General features: G+C 40.4%; 1 protein-coding gene across 4 annotated transcripts in view; it reads left to right on the top strand.

Annotated features, from left to right (window-relative positions):
• Nucleotides 1–21,054, top strand: part of LOC123961323 (periphilin-1-like) — a 36,904-nt gene that overhangs the window by 3,522 nt on the left and 12,328 nt on the right. For 3 of the 4 annotated variants that reach the window (XR_006822711.1, XM_046036603.1, XM_046036605.1), the window contains exons 4-10: nt 253–468; nt 1,174–1,235; nt 4,013–4,075; nt 5,100–5,269; nt 9,770–9,846; nt 10,665–10,805; nt 20,020–20,275. Coding sequence is in view for 3 of the 4 variants with exons in the window: in XM_046036603.1 (XP_045892559.1) it covers nt 253–468; nt 1,174–1,235; nt 4,013–4,075; nt 5,100–5,269; nt 9,770–9,846; nt 10,665–10,805; nt 20,020–20,241 (951 nt within the window). In the remaining variant the exon portion in view is untranslated. Of the gene's footprint in view, nt 1–252; nt 469–1,173; nt 1,236–4,012; nt 4,076–5,099; nt 5,270–9,769; nt 9,847–10,664; nt 10,806–20,019; nt 21,028–21,054 lie in introns of those variants that run through there. The other variant, XM_046036602.1, reaches the window with a different exon arrangement.

Here is a 21,054-nt window from a genome sequence, read left to right as displayed (position 1 = left end):
GAGCCGTGGCGTGTTTCCCCTGTCAGTGTCTTATCTTGTTGGATTAATTTCATGTAGCCTTATTTTTCTCCATCACTGTGGTTTGGCTTGTCCGGTTACGTTAGCGGGGTGGTGCAATTCGCAACTCTCACCACTAGATGCCACTAAAACTTACACACTGAACCTTTAAATATCGCAAAAACAATTATTACAGTTATTCTTAATCAATACGCTAACAGATTGAAATGTAAATACGAAATTGTGTCATATCAGGTGACCGTCCATCGAGTTGTCAATATTGTTGAAAAGAGGAGCCCTATGCCTCGGCCAGTGGATAGAGGCTTTAATGATGACCAGTGGTATGGTGGTCCCCGAAAATACCCGGATGCAAGGGAATATCACGACGAAGGAAATTATCCACTCAATGATCGTCGATATGAAAACCCCAATTATGGCAATTTTCGCCGAAATTCCTCACCCCCACGAAATGTAAGTCAAGCTTGGCATGCATGGTTTATATACTAAAATCTGTTTTGTGTTACAGGTTTGAAAACAAGTGTAAAGAAATTACAGGGCTAATGCCTGTTAAAGTGTTGAATCGTCTGATCATGTCAGCTAAAGAAATGGCATACCAATGTGTATGACTCCAACCTAAGTACGTCAGAACATTAATGACAGAATGGCAAGTTTGCATTTGTTTGATTGGGTTCTTGTAGGCCTATTTGTAGTTCCCAACAATGTTATCAATCCAAAACAAACAGAATTTTCCAATTAAAGGGGCCCTGTGGAGTATGTTTACATTCAGTGTTCCTCACCAAAATTCACTGTGTATCCCTGAGGTCTACCAAATGTGTTGAGTGCATTTCTTCCCTCATAAAACATTTGCAAGGTTTTTTGCATCTCGCATGGAAGTACCATGTTTACGGGTCAACTTCTTCACTGTTTTTTGCTGGTGCACTGCAGCACATTTTGGCACGTTGCCCCGGCCTGTTGATCAGTGGAAGTGGATCATGTCCATTGGCAGGAACACGTACCATGTCCATTGGCAGGAACACGTACCATGTCACTCGCATGCACAAGATAATCATTACACTGGCTCGAAGATAAAGACCTCCATAGGCTACTAAAGGTCAAAAACTCCACAGGGAACCTTTCGTTATGGTTTGTTGTTTGTAATTGTGATTTTGTTTTCAGGAGGGCTTCTACTCCCAACAGAGTTACAGCAGGGATGATTTGAGGCATCAGTTAGGCTCAAGGTAATTATATTATATATTACTGATTCTTCTCTTAATACATTTTTGTTTGTCACATCCTGATTATGTGAGATTGCTTGTTTCTTCGCTGAATTATTTGTGTAATGCATCAAACTGACCACTAGGTGGCGGCACAGTTCAGTCTTTTGAAAGGTGTATATTTAAAGCTTGATGGATATTTTATGACCCTCATAGTTTGTGGCTTTCTAATAATAAGTAAGTATTATCAAGTAATATCATTAAAGAAATAAGAAGTGGGTTAACCGAGCTAAAATAACTTTAATCTTTTTAAATTCTTTACTCCTACATTCCACCCAATAATAAGGAATGTCACATCTATTATTAGGAATTGCTGCTCTGGCAAATGCCTTGGTAGAAAAGTATAGCTTTGGAAAATGTATTTAGGAAGCATATTTCAATTATCTAATTTTCTCACCCTGTCCACTTCCAACATACCAACAGTTTACCGGCTCTGGCTCCCCTTTCCAGGAGTCATACCAGGCTAGAGAGCGGGACAAAGGGCACTAGTGTCTACTTACTCAGCCAAACAACCCCACCCCTATCCCTTACCCCACCCTGAGAGGAAAAACCGCTGGACCACTCCCTCTCCAGTCAAACACCCACACACATCTCAGATATTTGGAGCGGCGTACGTTTTGTCTCTCTTTTCGACTTTACTGCATAAAGTTCCAAGTTACCTTAAATTTCATCTGATCTGGTAATGCTACAGAGGAAGTTAGGCGTATATTGGTCAAATTATGTGTGAAGACGTGCTTATTATTAAAGCATTTTACCTACCTAACATGCAAAATTTGATTAGTACTAACAGCACAAATGAGAACAATGAGCAAAAACTGTTTGAATGTTCTTATAGGCAACTGACTATTATTGTAAGACAGACCTGAAAATAGTGAACCTACCATCTATCTATCTAACTCATGGCACCCATGTAATAACGCTCCATCATTTCTATCAGAACTGCATAACTACAGGTGTAGGGAACATTTATACTTCAGCCTCTCCTGTCAAGAGGCAGCTGATTGCTTCTCCCCTCATCCTATCTCCCAGACAAAGGAGTCAACAGACCTTTGTCTGTCCGAAGGTGCTGCAGTGGCCATGTTGACAAGGTGGCAAATATAAAAACGACTCTCTCAATCCTATCACAAGACAGAAACTCCAGGCTCTGTCTCACATTCATGGGGAGCTACGACGTAGCTTCGGAGGCCACAGATAATGAAATGAGCTAACTGCCTGATGTGCAGCTCCAAGTTGTTAGCCACTCTCTTAATAAACAGTCAAAAGCTACCATGCTACATCAAGCGTGTTTCTTTTTAACTAAAAGTCTTGTTTTTTAAAATTCATCCAGTTCATTGACGAAGCAAGGTGTGTTTTTTTTTTGAGTAGTTATCAAACAAAGCAAAGGGAATAAAGCTGCATAGTTTATTAGGTGGTGTTATTAGTTTGTTTTGTCTCTTAGGACCCTTTAGCATTGTTCTGATAGAAAGTGAAGTGACTGTCCGGATCCTTCATACAGAATATCTCTGCTTCTGCATTAAGGCATGGCCTTTTTAATCTGCTGACTTTCTGGGTGAATGTCTGTCTTCTAAATGCTCAATTTACACTCAAGATTTTTGATTTTTTTTTTTTTTTGATGTTAGTTGTGAACTGCATGGATCGCAATTCAGTGTTTGGCAAATGGCAGGCCGAGTCTTGGCTACTTCAAACAAGACTACAAGTCGTAAAAGTTGTAAAAGGCCTTGTTAGACCTGCTCTGCGTTAGAGATGTGGCTTGAGTTCAGCCAGAGGTCATAACAACCAGGTACCTTTTTACAGGTCATTTATACCTTAGGGCCTAAAGGTTGTTGTTCGGACACAAGCTTTCAGTGTGGAAAATCGTGAAAACTTGGTGTGATGAACAGTGAAGTTAGATAAATGCTCAGATATTGTTCATTACGTTACATGGTTGAATAACAGGTTTAGCGACTGTGATTTGTGACATCAGCTCCATGCTAAGGTTTAATAATGGCTCTGCCTACAATTGAAGACAGACAGTAGAGAAAGAAGACCAGAATTGGTCCAACTGTCGCCAATTGCATGTGCCAAAGTGGAAGATTGCCTCCATTCCACAAATTGATGTGTGCCACAGTGCCCCACTGAGTCTGAATTTGATTTTTTGTGGTTTTGTCTTCTATTTATTCTATTTTCCATTACCCATCTGAAGGTGTTCACTGACGAATACCCAAAACCTTTTCGAAATGCTGCCTTTTGATTTTAAACTTTGGGCGGCACGGTGTTGCAGTGGTTAGCACTGTCGCCTCACAGCAAGAAGGTTGTGCGTTCAAACCCTGGTTTCCCCGGCCTTTCTGTGTGGAGTTTGCATGTTCTCCCCGTGTCTGCATGGGTTCTCTCCGGGTGCTCCGGCTTCCTCCCACCATCCAAAGACAAGGGCTAGGTTGATTGTAAATTGACCTAAATTGTCCTTAGGTGCGAGTATGAGCGTGACTGGTTGTTCGTCTATGTGTGGCCCTGCAATGGACTGGCGACCTGTCCAGGGTGTACCCCACCTTGCGCCCGATGTCAGCTGGGATTGGCTCCAGCCCCCCCGCGACCCTGTACGTAGGATAAGCAGTTGACGATGGATGGATGGATTTTAAACTTAACATGTTCTTGTGTTATTCATCATATTTTTTTTACCAAACAATTGTTTCCAGGTTTAGAGCAGCTATAGTAGTCACTGATTTGTCTGTCTGTCTTTGAGTTTGTTTGTTTGTGTTTTTCAGGAACAGTGGCAGGGCTGGTCCTTATGTCTGTAACAGAGGTCGAGGGCTGGGCCCCCCTCTAAGGTCAGTGCCAGACAGAAAAGCCGACTCACTGCCCTCACACCCATATGGTTTTCTATTATACATTTAACAAACTGCTAACTCTGCAAGCAGGCAGGATTTAAAATCAGTTGTCTAGATATTGATTTAAGTGAAGTGTGCTTCCATTAAAAAATGGCAAAATTAGTCTATAAAGAGCATTGACCAGAGGGTATTGCATACATTGACATTCGTACACACAAATGATGTCCCACTTTTAAATTGTATATGCAAATTTTTAATAAGACACATTATATTCATCAACTAACTGTCACACTGCAAACTGTCTTTTTTCTTTTAAAAGTTCACTCATTAGGAAAGTCTAAAAAGGCATGAAAGCTAAGATTATCTTTCAGGTGAAGCTCCCTCAGAAGAGGACATGCAGATATAGAATTCTAAAGGACATGCAGATATACAATAGGGCTGCAACTAACGATTATTTTCATTATCGACTAATCTGCCGACTATTTTCACGATTAATCGACTAATTGTTCAGTCTATAAAATGTCAAGAAATGCTCATCAAAATTTTCCAGAGCCCAAAGTGACGTCTTTAAATTGCTTATTTTGTCCAAATAAAAGTCCACAACCCAAAGACTCTTCATTTACAATTATTCATTAATAACATAATAACATTGTCATAAATGACAAAGAATAGCAGCAAATCCTTACATTTAAGAAGATTAAACAAGCAATTTTCCTCAGTTTTGCTTTAAAAAATGACTGAAACGATTAAACGATTATCAAAATAGTTGTCGATTAATTTTCTTGCGATCGACTAATCGTTGCAGCTCTAATATACAGTACTTACATTTTAAGAAAATAATAGAGAGTAGTAGTGTTATGTACCTTCTTTGTGCCTAAACTATCATGTACAGATATAAATGGATAAATACATTTATACGTTATTTATGTTTTTGTTCCAATATCAGAACCTATAGATGTTATAATTTGGGAGGTTTCACTGGACTCCTGAACCTTTGGATTACTTATTTATTTATTTTTCTTAGAGAAGACCACGATGACTATAGGATCTCTCCGCCTGTAGTAAGCAAACGGGACCGCTCTCCTGGAAGGAGGGAAGCCCAACCATCAGTTCGCTCTGGATCAAACACAAGCAACAGGAGCTTCTCCCCTGACAGGGACAAAAGCTACACCTACCAGCAGGCCCAGAAAAAGCGTAACTATTAAGTCTTCTGTGGATCTCGAATAGCTAAAAGCCTCAGTTATAATCTTGCATTGCAATCAGCTGATAGAATGAAAGAAAGTGCTGCAACACAAGAAGGAAGAGCTGCAGCAATATTTTATTAATCACATATGGCACTGACCAGTTTTAAGGAAGTTATTTTGTTGGTTGAGTTTAAAGAAACGTCACAAAACATTTTTGTGTCAGACATGTCTCTAAACCTGCTCATGGCAGTACTAGCAGTAATACCTCTCTAGGTTTTTCAATAGTGTGTAATATACAGTATGAACTGTGCCAATCTTGATTAGTAACACCAACTGAAAACCTGGAGGAGCACAGATAACGGGTGTTCTACAGTGGGGTTGTGAATTTACTCATGTCAAATACATTGTCTCTCTATGCAGCTGTTCTACCCTCTGTAATGACAACATTTTACAGAGGCATACGTGTAATTATAATGTCTGAAGGTATTAAGCCATTCCAGGTGAAGCATCTGTTTTCAGAGGTGATGTGTAGTGTGAAGGGTCAGGGTGTGCTGAAACATGTTAAGATGTTAATTACACTATCACCACACACGCTTTTAGAGGCTGGGAAAAAGGATACACTAGGTTTATTGGCACGGTTTGGCTTTGGATCCAAAACTTGACCTTTTCTTCAGTGAGAAAGTAGCTCACGCGTTGGCTTAACAATGTCTTCAAAATCACTTCGAGTCTGTCATTTGACATGCTTTCTTTTACAGGCTTTAGAACTTTAATTAGCAATGCCAAGCTAATGAATTTTATATTCACATTTTATGAAGTCTTTTTTTTAAAGTGATCTGACATAAGCAATATTATTAGTCTGAGACAAAGTGCGAACAGTAATTGCTCCAGTGTTTTGATTTCTAAGATGTATAAACATATTTGTGTTGAAAGCTTAGCTCATTTTGTACCATCCTTTGAAGATGCAATAAAACTGTGAGAAAATAGTTGTACCTCCCACCTCCACAGCCATCTGGAATACTAATTAGGCCAGCACAGCAAAGAACACATAAAGAGGGTTTTGGTGATTGGGTATGTATACTAAGCTTTGTCATGCTTTGTCACTGAAGCTGTGTACAATGTCTTTTTACAAAATCTTAGTCAATGGTGACTGTTATTGGCAAGTAACACAGGGGCTGCTGCTGCCACATGGACCCACCACCCGCAGGGCTTGGTGTAGGGAGCAGTTGAAGACCTTTGAGGCCTTGGTGTTTTGAACCAGAAACAATGTGGAATATAAGCTGGAGAGGGTTTCAGTTTAGATATAGTCGGGCCTCTAGAACCAAACATGTGCATAAGGTTTCCATACACTTTGGTAGCCAGGTTACTCAGAGAAACCAGGCTACGCAGGTAATTGGAGAACGTGTTTACAAGCACTGTAGTAACTTTCTTATATATTCAATAATCAGATGTCTCCGCTACCCCTTATCTTATTTTGAGACCATTGCTTTCTTACATATTAATCAGAACATGAACAAAAATGTTCCACGGTGGACTTCAAGAGGCTATTTTGTGTTAGTTTCAGTAAAACTTTGGGTGTGAGGTGCCGGGCAGGTGTTGCGATACTTAAGAGCTCCGCTGTGTTTGAGTTTTCCCCACAGAATGGGAGAGTCTATGCTACTGCATGTCGCAGAGAGTAAAGGGGTCAGTATGCTTCAAATGAAGTCCTTGTCGGATTGTCAAACAGCATCTAAAACCACCTCCCACACACTTTTCCGACTTCACAATTAGGGTGGCTTCGTCCAGCAATTTTTGTAACTTTCAGAAACTGACAATCTTGAGAAGCACGCCTACTTAACACTGCAATTGGCTACGTGTCCAGAGGGGAGAACTACTCTGCACACACAACTGCTCCCATTACTTTTAGTGTACACACACAAACAGATCACAATGAATTCCTTTGATGAGAGACTGTCTATGTGTGTGCACTGTTATCCCCATTCGAACAATTCCTGCAATCAGCCCCTCTGTACAATGGCAGGCCTTTCGCTTCTTCAAGTGTGGCCATTTGGAACAGCTACAAACACTTTTGCATTTAGACATGATTGAACAACATGTCATATTAACTAGTTTGTTTTAAGCATACCCCGGCCTTAACACTGATGTATGTCTGTATGGACCAAACTACAGTTTGTGAGCACTAGCCTTTTTGGAGTCTCCGTGGGGTCCCTGAGTGAGCTCCTTATGGGGACTATAGTCTATAGTCCGGCAGAGTTATGGAGGTTTTACCTTGGCTCACTCCAGTCACTATAGGAGATTCCTTCATTAAAAACAAACAACTTGGCTGTATTTGCTGTTTTTTTTCTGGACATATTGGAGCCAGTAGAGGACAATGTTTCAATTTAGGCACAGCTGAACGACCACGAATTCCTCGACCACTATTGTGTGGGAGGAACCAACAAGCGAGTATTTAAAAAAAACACAATGATATATACACTGCTCAAAAAAAATAAAGGGAACAATTAAACAACACAATGTAACTCCAAGTCAATCACACTCCTGTGAAATCAAACTGTCCACTTAGGAAGCAACACTGATTGACAATCAATTTCACATGCTGTTGTGCAAATGGAATAGACAACAGGCGGAAATTATAGGCAATTAGCAAGACACCCCCAATAAAGGAGAGGTTCTACAGGTGTTGACCACAGACCACTTCTCATTTCCTATGCTTCCTGGCTGATGTTTTGGTCACTTTGCTGGCGGTGCTTTCACTCTAGTGGTAGCATGAGACGGAGTCTACAACCCACACAAGTGGCTCAGGTAGTGCAGCTCATCCAGGATGGCACATCAATGCGAGCTTTGGCAAGAAGGTTTGCTGCGTAGTGTCCAGAGCATGGAGGCACTACCAGGAGACAGGCCAGGACGTGGAGGAGGCCGTAGGAGGGCAACAACCCAGCAGCAGGACCGCTACCTCCACCTTTGTGCAAGGAGGAGCAGTAGGAGCACTGCCAGAGCCCTGCAAAATGACCTCCAGCAGGCCACAAATGTGCATGTGTCTGCTCAAACAGTCAGAAACAGACTCCATGAGGGTGGTATGACGGCCCGGCGTCCACAGGTGGGGGTTGTGCTTACAAACCAACACCATGCAGGATGTTTGGCATTTGCCAGAGAACACCAAGATTGGCAAATTCACCACTGGCGCCCTGTGCTCTTCACAGATGAAAGCAGGTTCACACTGAGCACATGTGACAGACGTGACAGAGTCTGAAGACGCCGTGGAGAACGTTCTGCTGTCTGAAACATCCTCCAGCATGACCGGTTTAGCGGTGGGTCAGTAATGGTGTGGGGTGGCATTTCTTTAGGGGGCCACACAGCCCTCCATGTGCTCGCCAGAGGAAGCCTGACTGCCATTAGGTACCGAGATGAGATCCTCAGACCCCTTGTGAGACCATATGCTGGTGCGGTTGGCCCTGGGTTCCTCCTAATGCAAGACAATGCTAGACCTCATGTGGCTGGAGTGTGTCAGCAGTTCCTGCAAGAGGAAGGCATTGATGCTAGGGACTGGCCCGTCCGTTCCCCAGACCCGAATCCAATTGAGCACATCTGGGACATCATGTCTCGCTCCATCCACCAACGCCACGTTGCACCACAGACTGTTCAGGATTTGGCGGATGCTTTAGTCCAGGTCTGGGAGGAGATCCCTCAGGAGACCATCCACCACCTCATCAGGAGCATGCCCAGGCGTTGTAGGGAGGTCATATAGGCACGTGGAGGCCACACACACTACTGAGCATAATTTTGACTTGTTTTAAGGACATTACATCAAAGTTGGATCGGCCTGTATTGTGGTTTTCCACTTTGATTTTGACTGTGACTCCAAATCCAGACCTCCATGGGTTGATAGATTTGATTTCCAATGGTAATTTTTGTGTGATTTTGTTGTCAGCACATTCAACTATGTAAAGAAAGGAGTATTTAATGAGATTATTTCATTTATTCAGATCTAGGATATGTTATTTTAGTGTTCCCTTTATTTTTTTTGAGCAGTGTAATTTTCAGCTTCATAAAGCCTTGGTTTCACAATTGTTCTTGATGATAAGTGATTGGTTGTTTGATGTCACACATTAGAAGTAATATTTCCTCAGGGTATTAAAGTTTTATTATTGCATTTTGCAGTTATTAGACAGCACAGTGGAGAGAGCTAAGGAACGTGTGTAGAGAGAGGGAAATAAAATACAATAAAAAAACAATCTATCTAGATTTGAAACGGGGATGCTGCAGTTAACAACATGGCATGCATCCCAGACTGCTGACCCACCAGGAGGCTCTCCCAGAGTTTATTTTATTACAGAGCAAAATTAAATAAAATAATGCTGTGGTCGTCCTTTCATATTCTATAGATCAGCCTCTTCTTATGGTTGACTTCCCTTTGTCAGTACATTTTTATTTAACTTTATTATCTCAGGAAGATTATCTGGTTGTTTGCTCACTGTTCTTTGCATTTCTGTCTGTCCTGATACTTTCTCCGTAGATAAGACCAATGCGCTGACGGGCCACAGTCCCAGCAGCTCTGTGGAGGGATCTACTCACAGCTCAGGATCTTCAAAGGTAAAAGCAGCATTTGAGAGCAATCTCAACCAGTATTGCTCTCATTATAAATAGCTACACCTTTAGCAGAACAAATATCCTCCACAGCAAGACAAATGGAGTTTGTTGCATATTTCTTTTTGGTCTTGTAGTCTCCTCTTTCTTGTGGTTTGACATGGACATTGAGCAAGGAAATGTTCTTTAGATTTATATCTATTGATGGCACGTCCAACCTGGTCAATCCTGAGAATTTAGAATAGGATAATAGCAAATAGCAGATTTAAATTAAAAAGAAAACAAGGACAAAAAGTCAACACACCACTACAGGTTTGTATTATTGCAATCATTTTTTAACTGTAATAACTAGGAGCTCATGCATATTTCATTAAACTCTTGAAACTCATCAACTGCTTTGCAGTAATGAATTTTATGTAAAATATTATGTACATTATTTATAGAAAATTTTAAAGGCAGAAACAGGCAAAACCACCAGGATGGTACTGCAAAGTGTAAAATAACATATAGAAACATATGTTACTTGATTTATGGACATTTAGGTGACGTTTACTTACTAATTGCAGGCATAACTGACTGATCTATTTGTGTCATTGGGCCTTTCCTTTGGCTGGAAGGATCCTTTAATCAGAGAGACGTACTGTATGTGGTACCTAATTTCTGTTTACTGTTGACATGAGGCATGCATAATGACACATGTACAAAAACAACTTAATACCGGTAAGAGAGCTTGAAGAGTTGTCTTTATTTGAAACACTTTGAAATCAGAACCAGCTTCAAAACCTGGTGACCTCAGCTCTAACCCTTAACCTCTGACCCGCCAGGAAAAAATGCCTGCATCTGTAGCGGAGACGGAGGAGGTGGTGGCTCCCAGCATGGAGCCAAAGCTGACCAGCAAACCAGAGGAAGACTTTAAGGCTCGCCGATTAGAGGCCATTAAGGCTAAGGCTTTCGAAATTGAGAAGGTAGCAAGATTTGCTCCACGAAAAGAAATAACATCTGTGAATTCTCAAGAAACGCTTTGTTGCTCATGCCATAATATAACTTGTCCCTATTGTCTTTGTTGGATCTGCACCTTTCTCTAGTTGTATCACAGGGTCTTTAATATACTACAAAAAGCTTAATCTTAACCAGGCATCACCTATTACTGAGTTCTAAAATCTTATTTTCTTAAAGCAAGTAGAAGAAAGCTGCCAGTGATGTGAGATTGTTCTTCTGGTTCCCATTATAAACCTTTAGCTTTAAGAGAGATTTTCTTCATAATAAAGGAGCAATATGCTTTATTCTGTCTTGTTTCAGGGATACACACTCATTTCAGAAAGTCCTGAAACAAGAGAAACAACGAGGAGAACATATTGTCTTACCTCATTGGCATTTTTCAGTCATCTCAGTGTTTGTATTCTAACGTGAGGCTCACCCATGATTGACATGATGCACCACATCTGAAGACCATTAATAAGTCAAGGTTACACAGGTCTGGGAGTGTGTCAGCGGGCAGTTCTCAAGAGAAACTAAAGTGGTGCCCTACACTATAAAACAACAAATAGTGAAGCACTTTTATATAAAAATATGTATTTTGCACATTGCAGCTGGGACATTGTATCTACAAAACTGAGATTTTTAATAGGTTGACCTTATTGTGTGGTTTTCCCACATTGCATATGTGGGCTTTACCCTGATCTTGAGGTGGGTCATGTATCCAGACAACCCTTTTACACTGGCTTTATGATGCGGCTAAGAGTCAAGGGGTTGATGTAAAAGGTGTATACATGTGCCTTGGCTTGCTACACGTAATATTTAAGAAACCCTGTATTTTAGAAACATTTTTTGGTGAAGAGAAGCAGGATAAGTCAGCAGAAAAGTCCTTAGCAGCTCAGGTTGTGATGCCTCTTCTGGCCTGCGATTTGCACTTTTTCCCCCCTCCTACTTCATTGCTCTGCACTACAGTACCACTTATCTGTTCCCGTTAAAGCAGGGCAGGAATTGCCCTGCAGGATGCAGGCGGCCCACCCACAGTGTGGTACGTCTCTTGGCATTAGCACACACATGCTTACCCTGCCATTTCCAACGGCTTCTACAGACGTGGTGAGAGGTAGAAACCTCTACTGTGTCTTTACTGTAACATCTGCCCCAGGCTCAGTTAAACACACACTGATCCATCGCTGCTGTGGATTGCCAAACTGAGCACATCAGGTTGTGGGCAGAGCTTGATCTCAGACTTCCTTAAAGTGGTTTTAAAGAACGGCTCTAGTCCACAGCAGTTAGTGTAAAACAAGCATGTCACAAAGACCAAAGTGAACTACTCCATCCTTTTTTTTTGGTCTTTCCTAAATGGGCTATAATACTGTGTATATAACCGTGTTAGCATGGGTCCGGATCAGTCGGAAATGGATTTGTCACACCAGCATAGCTCATTGTTTGTAGGCCGAGAGCATTTTGGAATGCATACTTTCTGTGGGTGTTTCAGGGTTTTAAATGAAATTAGAATCCTCAAACAAGTTCACTGACACAGTCAACATCCCTGCTTTTGATACCGCTTGTCATAAGATGTTAAATCATTTCATCACAGGCGTATTGACCAGCATGCAGTTGTTTTGTAAATTTTCATCCCCATACCTCATTCTCTCACCACAGAACAAATGATGTGAGCAACAACACAGGAACTCAGAAAATTCAAAACCCTTTCAAAAAAAGCCAAGTGCCTGGGAGTGATTTTCAAAGAAGTCCATTCATCATCTCAATCAGCACAAATGAAACATATCCATTTCAACTATTAGCCCCTCCATTGAGAGGTCCGGTTTGCAGCTTGAGTGATTAAAATGGCTCTTTTAATATCCCCTAATGTGTACCAGCCCTCAAGCTGTTACCCTACTTCCCTTATTATGCAGGACCCCTGCTTGCATCAGCGCTCATTTGAACATAGCCTCACTAAATGTCCATGTGAGTCCCTCATGTATAATCTCACTTACCACCCCAAACTTCCCAACCCCCACCCGGCATCCCAGCGCACACTCCTGTCAGTATGTTCACAATTTGGACCTCCACAAACATCCGATTTGGGCAGGAGCCCACTTTTTAAGGCTCCTTCTTAAGGCCCCTAGTGTTACTGTTTCTGTTGGGGCTCCAGTCCGTCCTGTGTGGCCCCTTAGTATCACGCTTAAAGATCAGCTTATGGCTCCCACTACAGGGAGAGAACGTAGGCAGAACCTCCATGCAACCTTTTCTCACAACACACAGAGCACGCTCAGGTCAAAGCACTCTTCCTGTTTGTTCAAGTAACATGGCAGAAGTTTTTACAAATAGAGCAAGCTGTTTGAAGTCACCTTGTGACTGTACTGAAATAAATTTGATTGTCTTCATCTAATGCTCATATATATATATATATATATATATATATATATATATATATATATAGTGTGGTCACGTGCATGTAAGCACATGATAGCTCACAGTCTTCTAAGCTCCAGTACCATCAAGGGAAATTTCTCTATTTGAACTCAGAGTTCATTATATGGCCACTTTTTCCAGCCCTTTGCTCATCCTATTTTGAAGCTTTCAAGTGTGTAAAACTGTGTATATGGGATATAATGAAGTGAAAATGCCATCACTGTCAACAAAGGCTGTAGCTTGGGAAAAGCTTAGGAAGGCTTTGTTTTGAAAGATGGCAAACATAATCAACCCTAAGTGATTAGAGGGGTACTGGTTTGTGGGACATACACCACATGTCATTTATCCCATGTTTCCTCTCACATCTTCCAACCTGGAACTGTTTTTTTTTACCTCTCCTAAATAATGCTCACTTACTGAAAATGTTTATCAGAGGGGAAATCTGCACTTAAGAGGTGGTGGTGTGGAAATCTAAGAAGAGATCTAGGTTGTGTAAAAGAAAATTAAGCTGATATATAAAAAAAGGTTTAGAATAGCTTGGGAAGGGACAGCTCATACAGTAAGCAGACATAAGAAAACCTGTGTTGTTGCATGAAGTTGACCCTAAGCTTAGCTGGCCACATGTGTCGTGTGTCTCTCACTTCCTTGTGGTCGGGGCTGAAGACTATCATTATGTGGGGCCTCGATTTCGCTTGACATGATCTGCAGACATTAAATCATCAGCCTGAGTCCAAACATCTCCCACAGTCTGGGAAATTTCTGTTGGAGATTACGTGACTTGCTTTTCTCGGTGTGTGTACAATACATGTTGTGATAATAATGTGTATTGCTATAATATTCATAGTCATAATAGTTGTTTTACCCTACCATAGCATTTGACATTTTTTTTCCCGGTAACAGGAGCAAACAATGTTCCAAATTCATGTGCTATAACACAGAATGTTGGTTAGGGATGCGGGAACAGATAAGTGCGCATCAACTATCTGAACATGCTGTAGCTAGTTCAGCAGGGGAATTATCAAGGGAGGGGGGTGAAATTTATAAGAAAGCCGTGAAGAAGAACTGAAGTGGTTTAGGGGCTGGAGGCATTGCAGTTTTGTTTTGTTTTTTGAACATCATTGTAACACGCTGGTAGAGCAGAAAAATGAAATGCTTCAATTTCCCACCAAGTTTGGTGTGTCTAATTGTATAATTTTGCATTACCTTATTTAGCCTACTTTGGTCCTAATCTGAAACACACAATGGGTACCTGAGATTTTTTCCCACCCCAACAGCTTCTCTCAATAGCCTTTAGGCTTTGAATATGGGACCTTTCTTTTGCTTGAAACAAAGCGAGTGGTTCCCACGTGCCAAATTGTTTCCGTCCTTATTGTTCCAAGCTGAATGTCATTATTTTTGTTTCTTTGACCTTTTCTGTATGTTCAAAGAACCACCCAGCCGAGCCCCCTCCCAGATTTAAATGAAAAGGGTCATCTCGATACTGACTGTGGCAAATTTCTTGTTTCTTCAAATAGTGGAGACTCACAGTCCTACATTGGATTTTCTTTCCTTTCCCTTTACTAGTGACACTCATAAACTCCACTAAATCAGTTATTTCAGACACTTTTCTTGCTCAAAACCTTGAAATACTCATCAAGTATAGTGAAGTAGGGCTGCACGATATATCGTTTCAGCATCGCCATCGCGATGTGCGCATGCTCAATAGTCACATTTCGGTCACGTGCGATGTCAAGCAAGGCAAATTAATAGAATATTTTTGCTGCTTGATACAAAAGGAATACTGGCAAAGTTTTTGCACAACTAATCTACAGGTCTCTCTGATGTGACATAATTTACTCCGATTTTAGGGTTTAGGGATACACGGAGTTTGTTGCTAGTGAGTGACAACTAGGCTGGCAGGCTCTGCACAGCGCACCACCGATCACAATATCTTGATCAGTTTATCAAAGCAGGCACCGCCCCCGCTATTTACAGACAACCTGAAAATGAGTGGGGAACAGGAGAAAACAAACGAAAAAGTGGATTTGGTGCCAAAACGAAAAGCAGCTTCAGTGGTTTGGAACTATTTTGGCTACTCAAAGGACGACATTGACCAAACCCAGGTACTTTGTCGCCAGTGTCTTGTAGTTGTTGCCACAACACGAGGCAACATGACTAATTTGTTTGATCACTTAAATCGGCACAAAGCTCAGTATGACCAGTGCAAAGCGAGAAGTGAAGGCCATCCAAAGCAACAAAGTATTTCGGATGCTTTGGCCAGTGTTGCACCGTACGAGAAAGGTTCCAAACGGCAGAGAGAAATTACTGATGCGATAACTTTGCACCTCGCTAAAGACATGGCTCCAACCAATACAGTACCAAAGAGGGTTTCGAAAACATGATCCGGACGCTTGATACGCGATATAAAATACCACCACGCGCCTATTTTTCTCAAGTTGCCATCCCAGAGCTCTACGACAAATACAAGGCACAAGTTGAAACCGAGCTGTAACGCGTGGAATATCATGCCGCTACCACAGATTGGTGGTCCAGCCGGACAACAGAACCCTACATTAGTCTGACCGTCCACTTTATTAACGAGGACTTCCAATTTAAAAGTCGCTGTTTGCAAACGGCATTTTTCCCGGAGGATCATACAAGTGAGAACATTGCAACGGGGATGAGAGAAGCGGTGGCTGCTTGGGGACTAGATGAGAGACGTCAAGTCTGTATAACAACAGACAATGCGGCGAACATGGTAAAAGCTGCCGCCCTGAACAAGTGGACCAGGATGCAGTGCTTTGGCCACAGATTGCATCTTGCAGTTGGTAAGTTATGCTTATGCTCATGCTATATTTATTTTACTGTTTGACTTAATAACTTGTTCTGCATTCTAACCACAGTTTTCTAAAGTGTAGCTTAATCAGTTTCATAAATGTTAGTATTATGAGCAAATTCTTTTTAAAGGTATACTAATATCTTAACTGGAGGGCACACACACACACCACTAATGTAAAACCCATGAGACAAAAGTTTAATATTTTGAAAATTCATATATCATTAAGACATGTAACAACATTCAGAAATAAGATCTTCATTTTATAATCACTTTTAGTTCAAAATTTAAATTGTGTAAATTAATATGTACTTTGTTTTGTTATTGTTTTTTCCCTTAGAAAAAGGATGGACGCGTTGACCATGCTGCAGGTGTCTGCAAGAAGCTGGTGGGTCATTTCTCTCACAGCTGGAAGGCCAGATGTGCTCTTGAAAAAGCCCAGAAGGAACTCAATCTACCATCACATTCCCTTGTATCAGAATGCCAAACAAGATTGGGTTCCAGGCAGATGATGATCAGCAGGATACTAGAGCAGCAGAAGGCTTTAACTCAGGTCCTCTATGCGGACAAGAAGGCGCGGCATCTAATTCCAACCTGGCAAGATATAGATGTCCTGGAATCTGTCAGCAAGTTACTGGGCCCACTGCTGGATTTCACAGATGCACTTTCAGGGGAAGACTACGTTAGTGTCTCCTGTGTGAAGCCAGTTCTTCACCTCTTCAATGCTTCAATCCTGCTAATGTAAGAGGAAGACACAGACCTGACCAAGAAGCTGAAGAACGAGATGTTGGACTACATCAACGTAAAATATGAAGATGAATCTACTCAGGAGCTGCTAGACATGGCCTCTTGTTTGGACCCCTGGTTCAAGATGGACTTCATCAATGCAGATAACAAGGCCCAAGTCAAGGCCAGAGTGGCATCAGAGATGATGGGATGCCAGGAGACACCAAGCTATAGCACTGAAGTGGAGCCAAAAGATGCCGACACATCACAGGCAAAGAAAGCCAAGAAGTCCTTGGGAAGTTTCTTTAAACAAAGCGGAGCTGCAGTAAAGGGTGATTCCTCTCTGACACTTAAGGATGCTGTGGAAGCAGAGTTAAACAACTACCTGCTGACACGTTCCATAGACAAAGAGGAAGATCCACTTGTAGGGTGGAAAACTCACAGAGTTAGCTTTCCACGACTCGCCAAGCTTGCCCGCAAGTATCTATGCATTCCTGCTACAAGCTCCCCCTCATAGAGGATTTTCAGTGCAAGTGGCAACATCGTCACTTGCCAACACTCTTGTCTCAAGCCTGCAGTGGTGGACAGACTGGTATTCTTGGCCAAAAACATCTCAGCTTGAATGAGTAATGCATACAGATGCTTAAGAGAAAGTGAAATGACCCTGTTTCACAAAATTATGCAACAGTTAATACTTGTTTAGCTGCTAGGAAAGCAGATTTTCTTTGTTTGAACAATGTGCCCAAGACTTTTTCCTTTGTTGCTAAGAAAAGTTGATTTAAAATTGTTTGTAAATAAAATGGTTCTATATTGATATTTGCTATTTATTAGTTGATACAGTTATTTTATTGCAGTAAATTATATATTTATCTTAAGTTTTGTTTTTGCAAACCACTCAGGAGACTGGTCGTGCTGCTGCTCTTTTAGTTTTATAATTTTGTTAAAAGATGTCTACGTGAAAACCAAACCAGATTTTATACAATTGAAAGTTTAATTTTACCTTAATTTGTTCAACCATTATGACCAACACTTTGTTTTTATGTTTTTATGAAAACAACTCAGGGGGCTGGTGTATAGCTGCTCTATTTTTTTTTTTTTTATAATTTTGTTTAAAATGTGTTTATTGCATTAAAGACAAAGGATGGTGCAATCAAAAAAGTCTTAAGTCATTTTTCAGCCTATTTATTTTTTATTTCCTATACATTTCCCATACAAAATCACCCCAATAATTCTAGGATACTTAATTCATTCCAGATATTACTATTTATGTCATCTGGTGAAAATTTCTGTATTTTTTCATATCGCAATATATATCGCAGAAAAAAAAAATATTGCAATGTCAGTTTTTTCCAATATCGTGCAGCCCTATAGTGAAGTCATGTGACAGTGATACAATGAATTTACAAGAGCCTTTGTGATCACTATACAAATTGATGGATACACGATCATGAGTTAGCCTCGATACACATTATGTAATGTGTATCTAGGCAAAGAAACAGCAGTTTGGTGGTTTTAAATTCCCCCATAACTGACAGAACCCTGGAATATAGCCGTCTAACCGGTTAACCTCACATTCTGCTCAAGACTGGACTGATTTAAGTTGACAGGCAGCATTTTTCTTTTCTAAGTTACCAAAGCTGATGGCTTGTGTTTTATTGCATTTAACAGACAGTTAATGTTTGATGAGATACTGTCAACTTATTTTGTCCTACAACTAAGGTCAGCACAGCCCACATTCCTTAAATGGTTATGTGGTCTGAAACTGACACAGATATACAGTCCCTCTAAGGAAGCTGCAACAGTTTGATTAAATCACTACCTTGAAGAAGTAGGTCATACCTCCTGAGACTTCAGTAAAATGGATACAAAGATTGACTTTTCCATCCAATGAAGAGATTACCTACAGCTGATTATGGAAAATAAAGCTTTATCTATAAAAAAAAAAACATTTACGGAGACAATATGTTTTGGGGGGGTAAACATGTCCTTTATGGCCACATAAATTAGCCTCTCTGTGTACGGCGATGTGTATCTAACCTTTACTAGTAATTTGATTTGATTTCTTACTTGTAGTGGCCAAGAAAGTGGTTGTTTTAAGCCACAGTGAAGCTTTCTGTCTGCACCAGTGACTCTAATTGGAGGGGAGAGGCGATCTGGGCTGCATTAACTCAACCCTGAAAGACCCCGATGTCATAGAGTGCTCCTTGACAGGGTGGTGTAGCCCTAACGCTGTAGGTGACTTCAGTGCAGGGCCCCACATTAAGCCATTTCTCCCCAAGTGATAAAGAAGTTGTGAGCTTGCACCTGGGACTCTAATAAAGAACTTAACAGCCGTTTTGGGTCAGCAGTAAAATTTGAGAGGGATGTGAGAGCTTGTTACAATGTGGTGTGAAAGAATGCTACAGCACCGGTAACATACTCTGACACCTCATGTCCCTTTTGTTATGTGCGGACATGCACTTGAATAGGCTCGCATACAAACATTTTCACACCTGTTTCATTGAATACACCAGTTTACCAAAATTGGCTTCATTAAGTTCACAGTTGGGCGTCGATACAAGAGCCGGCCTGTAGAATTCAAAGAGCTGTCAGATAGAGTTGCTGACTAATTTGTGAGGTCAATAAGTGAATAAACTACAAAAAACTTGAATTTCCTTTAATATACTGTTAATACTGCAACTGTTCCATGTACAAAAAATTCCAACGATCTCAATCATATTATAAGGTGCCTGGTGTTGTAACTTAACTTGCTAAACAAATACACAAATATGTACTTCTAGTCTGTTATTTGTAGCAAAATATAAGTGTGTGTGTGCTCCATGTGCCGAACTTTGTAACACAACCTACTATCTTAGATTTAGCGGTGGTGTATTTTATAGTTGTAACTACAAATATGAAAAATACATGAGCATGAGTAAGCTTTAACCACCATTTCCTCTACTGGATCATAAAAAAACATTTGTTGCAATTTTTAGGTAACCACACCTCCAAAATTCAAAACGCAATGCCTGTAATTTTGATTATGTTCAGATGGGAAACAACATTATTATTTTCTGCTTCAAGTTAATTATACATTTGAATAATCTTTCAATAATATTGACCTGTAAAAGTGCCTTGAGGACAGACCAATGTCTAATGGGTCATTCTCATTTTAATCCAAAAAAGTTGGGCTTTATTTTTCTACACTTTATATTCCATTGTATCATTATAAATATTAACAATCCTGATTTTTGTGATTGTTTTATGTGCAGCATTACAGGCAGGACTGTGAGACATTTCGCACAGTGGTGAAGATGTTGGTGACCAAGGAGCCCAGTTTGGATAATCTTCTGCAGGCTCCACTGGATGAGAACCTGTTGGAGATCAAACAGCGCTGCCTAGATTCCCTTAGGCACTTTGTGAAGGAGCTGGACGAGGTATTAGAGCAGCCGGACACCTCAGCGGAAGCCACAAGTCACAAGACACTGAAGTGACAAGTGACACATTTCTTAAACTCTTATTTTTGAAGTAAGTAGAAAATTGTCTCAGTGGATTGAAGAATTTTGCCATTTTTCAAAGTTTTATTTTAATTATTTTCTTCAATCAAATAATGCTAACAGTGATTGATAAAAAAAACAAAGATTATAAAAAGTTGATTCATATGTATTATTAACAAAGACATGATTTCTGGTGGCAGTAACGGTGACACCTGATTCAATGCTAGATTAAATAATTGTTAAAATGCATATGTTGTTACAGTGAAATACCTATAGTATTATTTGTGAAACACACGATACAGTTTCTATGAAAGCATGGACAATTGAAATTTGAAGCTTCAGCTGGATTTTTACCCAAAGCTATGTTGTGGAAAAACTGTGAAATATTATGTTCAGTTGATTACAGATGCCATTTTAAATTGATATAAGTTAAATGTCTGATCATTGAACAAACTAGAGGCTTGGTCGTATTGATGAATCCTACTGTTAGGAGCACTAGCAGAAAGAATGACATGGTCAAATAACTTTCCTATCACAACTTTTTACTCAGTCTTAATTGATATATAGTATGTTGTGCTTCCAGTATCTGCATTGCAACTAATGCTGACTGTAACGCTAGGGTCCTAGTAACGAAGGGTCCGACTCTAAATCTTTAATGGATTTTTCATTGCAGCACTATTTTTCACAGAAAATACTGACTTTTTATATATAGATCATGTATTTTTCTCTTACTTTGAGTAGATTTTCAGTTAAACTTTTGTAAATAAAAGCTGAGGCCTTGAATTAAGTGATGATTTTTATATCCATGAA

The sequence above is a fragment of the Micropterus dolomieu genome, linkage group LG22 (assembly GCF_021292245.1).
Source record: "Micropterus dolomieu isolate WLL.071019.BEF.003 ecotype Adirondacks linkage group LG22, ASM2129224v1, whole genome shotgun sequence".
In the NCBI taxonomy this organism is placed as follows: domain Eukaryota; kingdom Metazoa; phylum Chordata; class Actinopteri; order Centrarchiformes; family Centrarchidae; genus Micropterus; species Micropterus dolomieu.
Note: the sequence above shows the minus strand (reverse complement) of the source record. Positions and strands in the feature narration are given on the sequence as shown.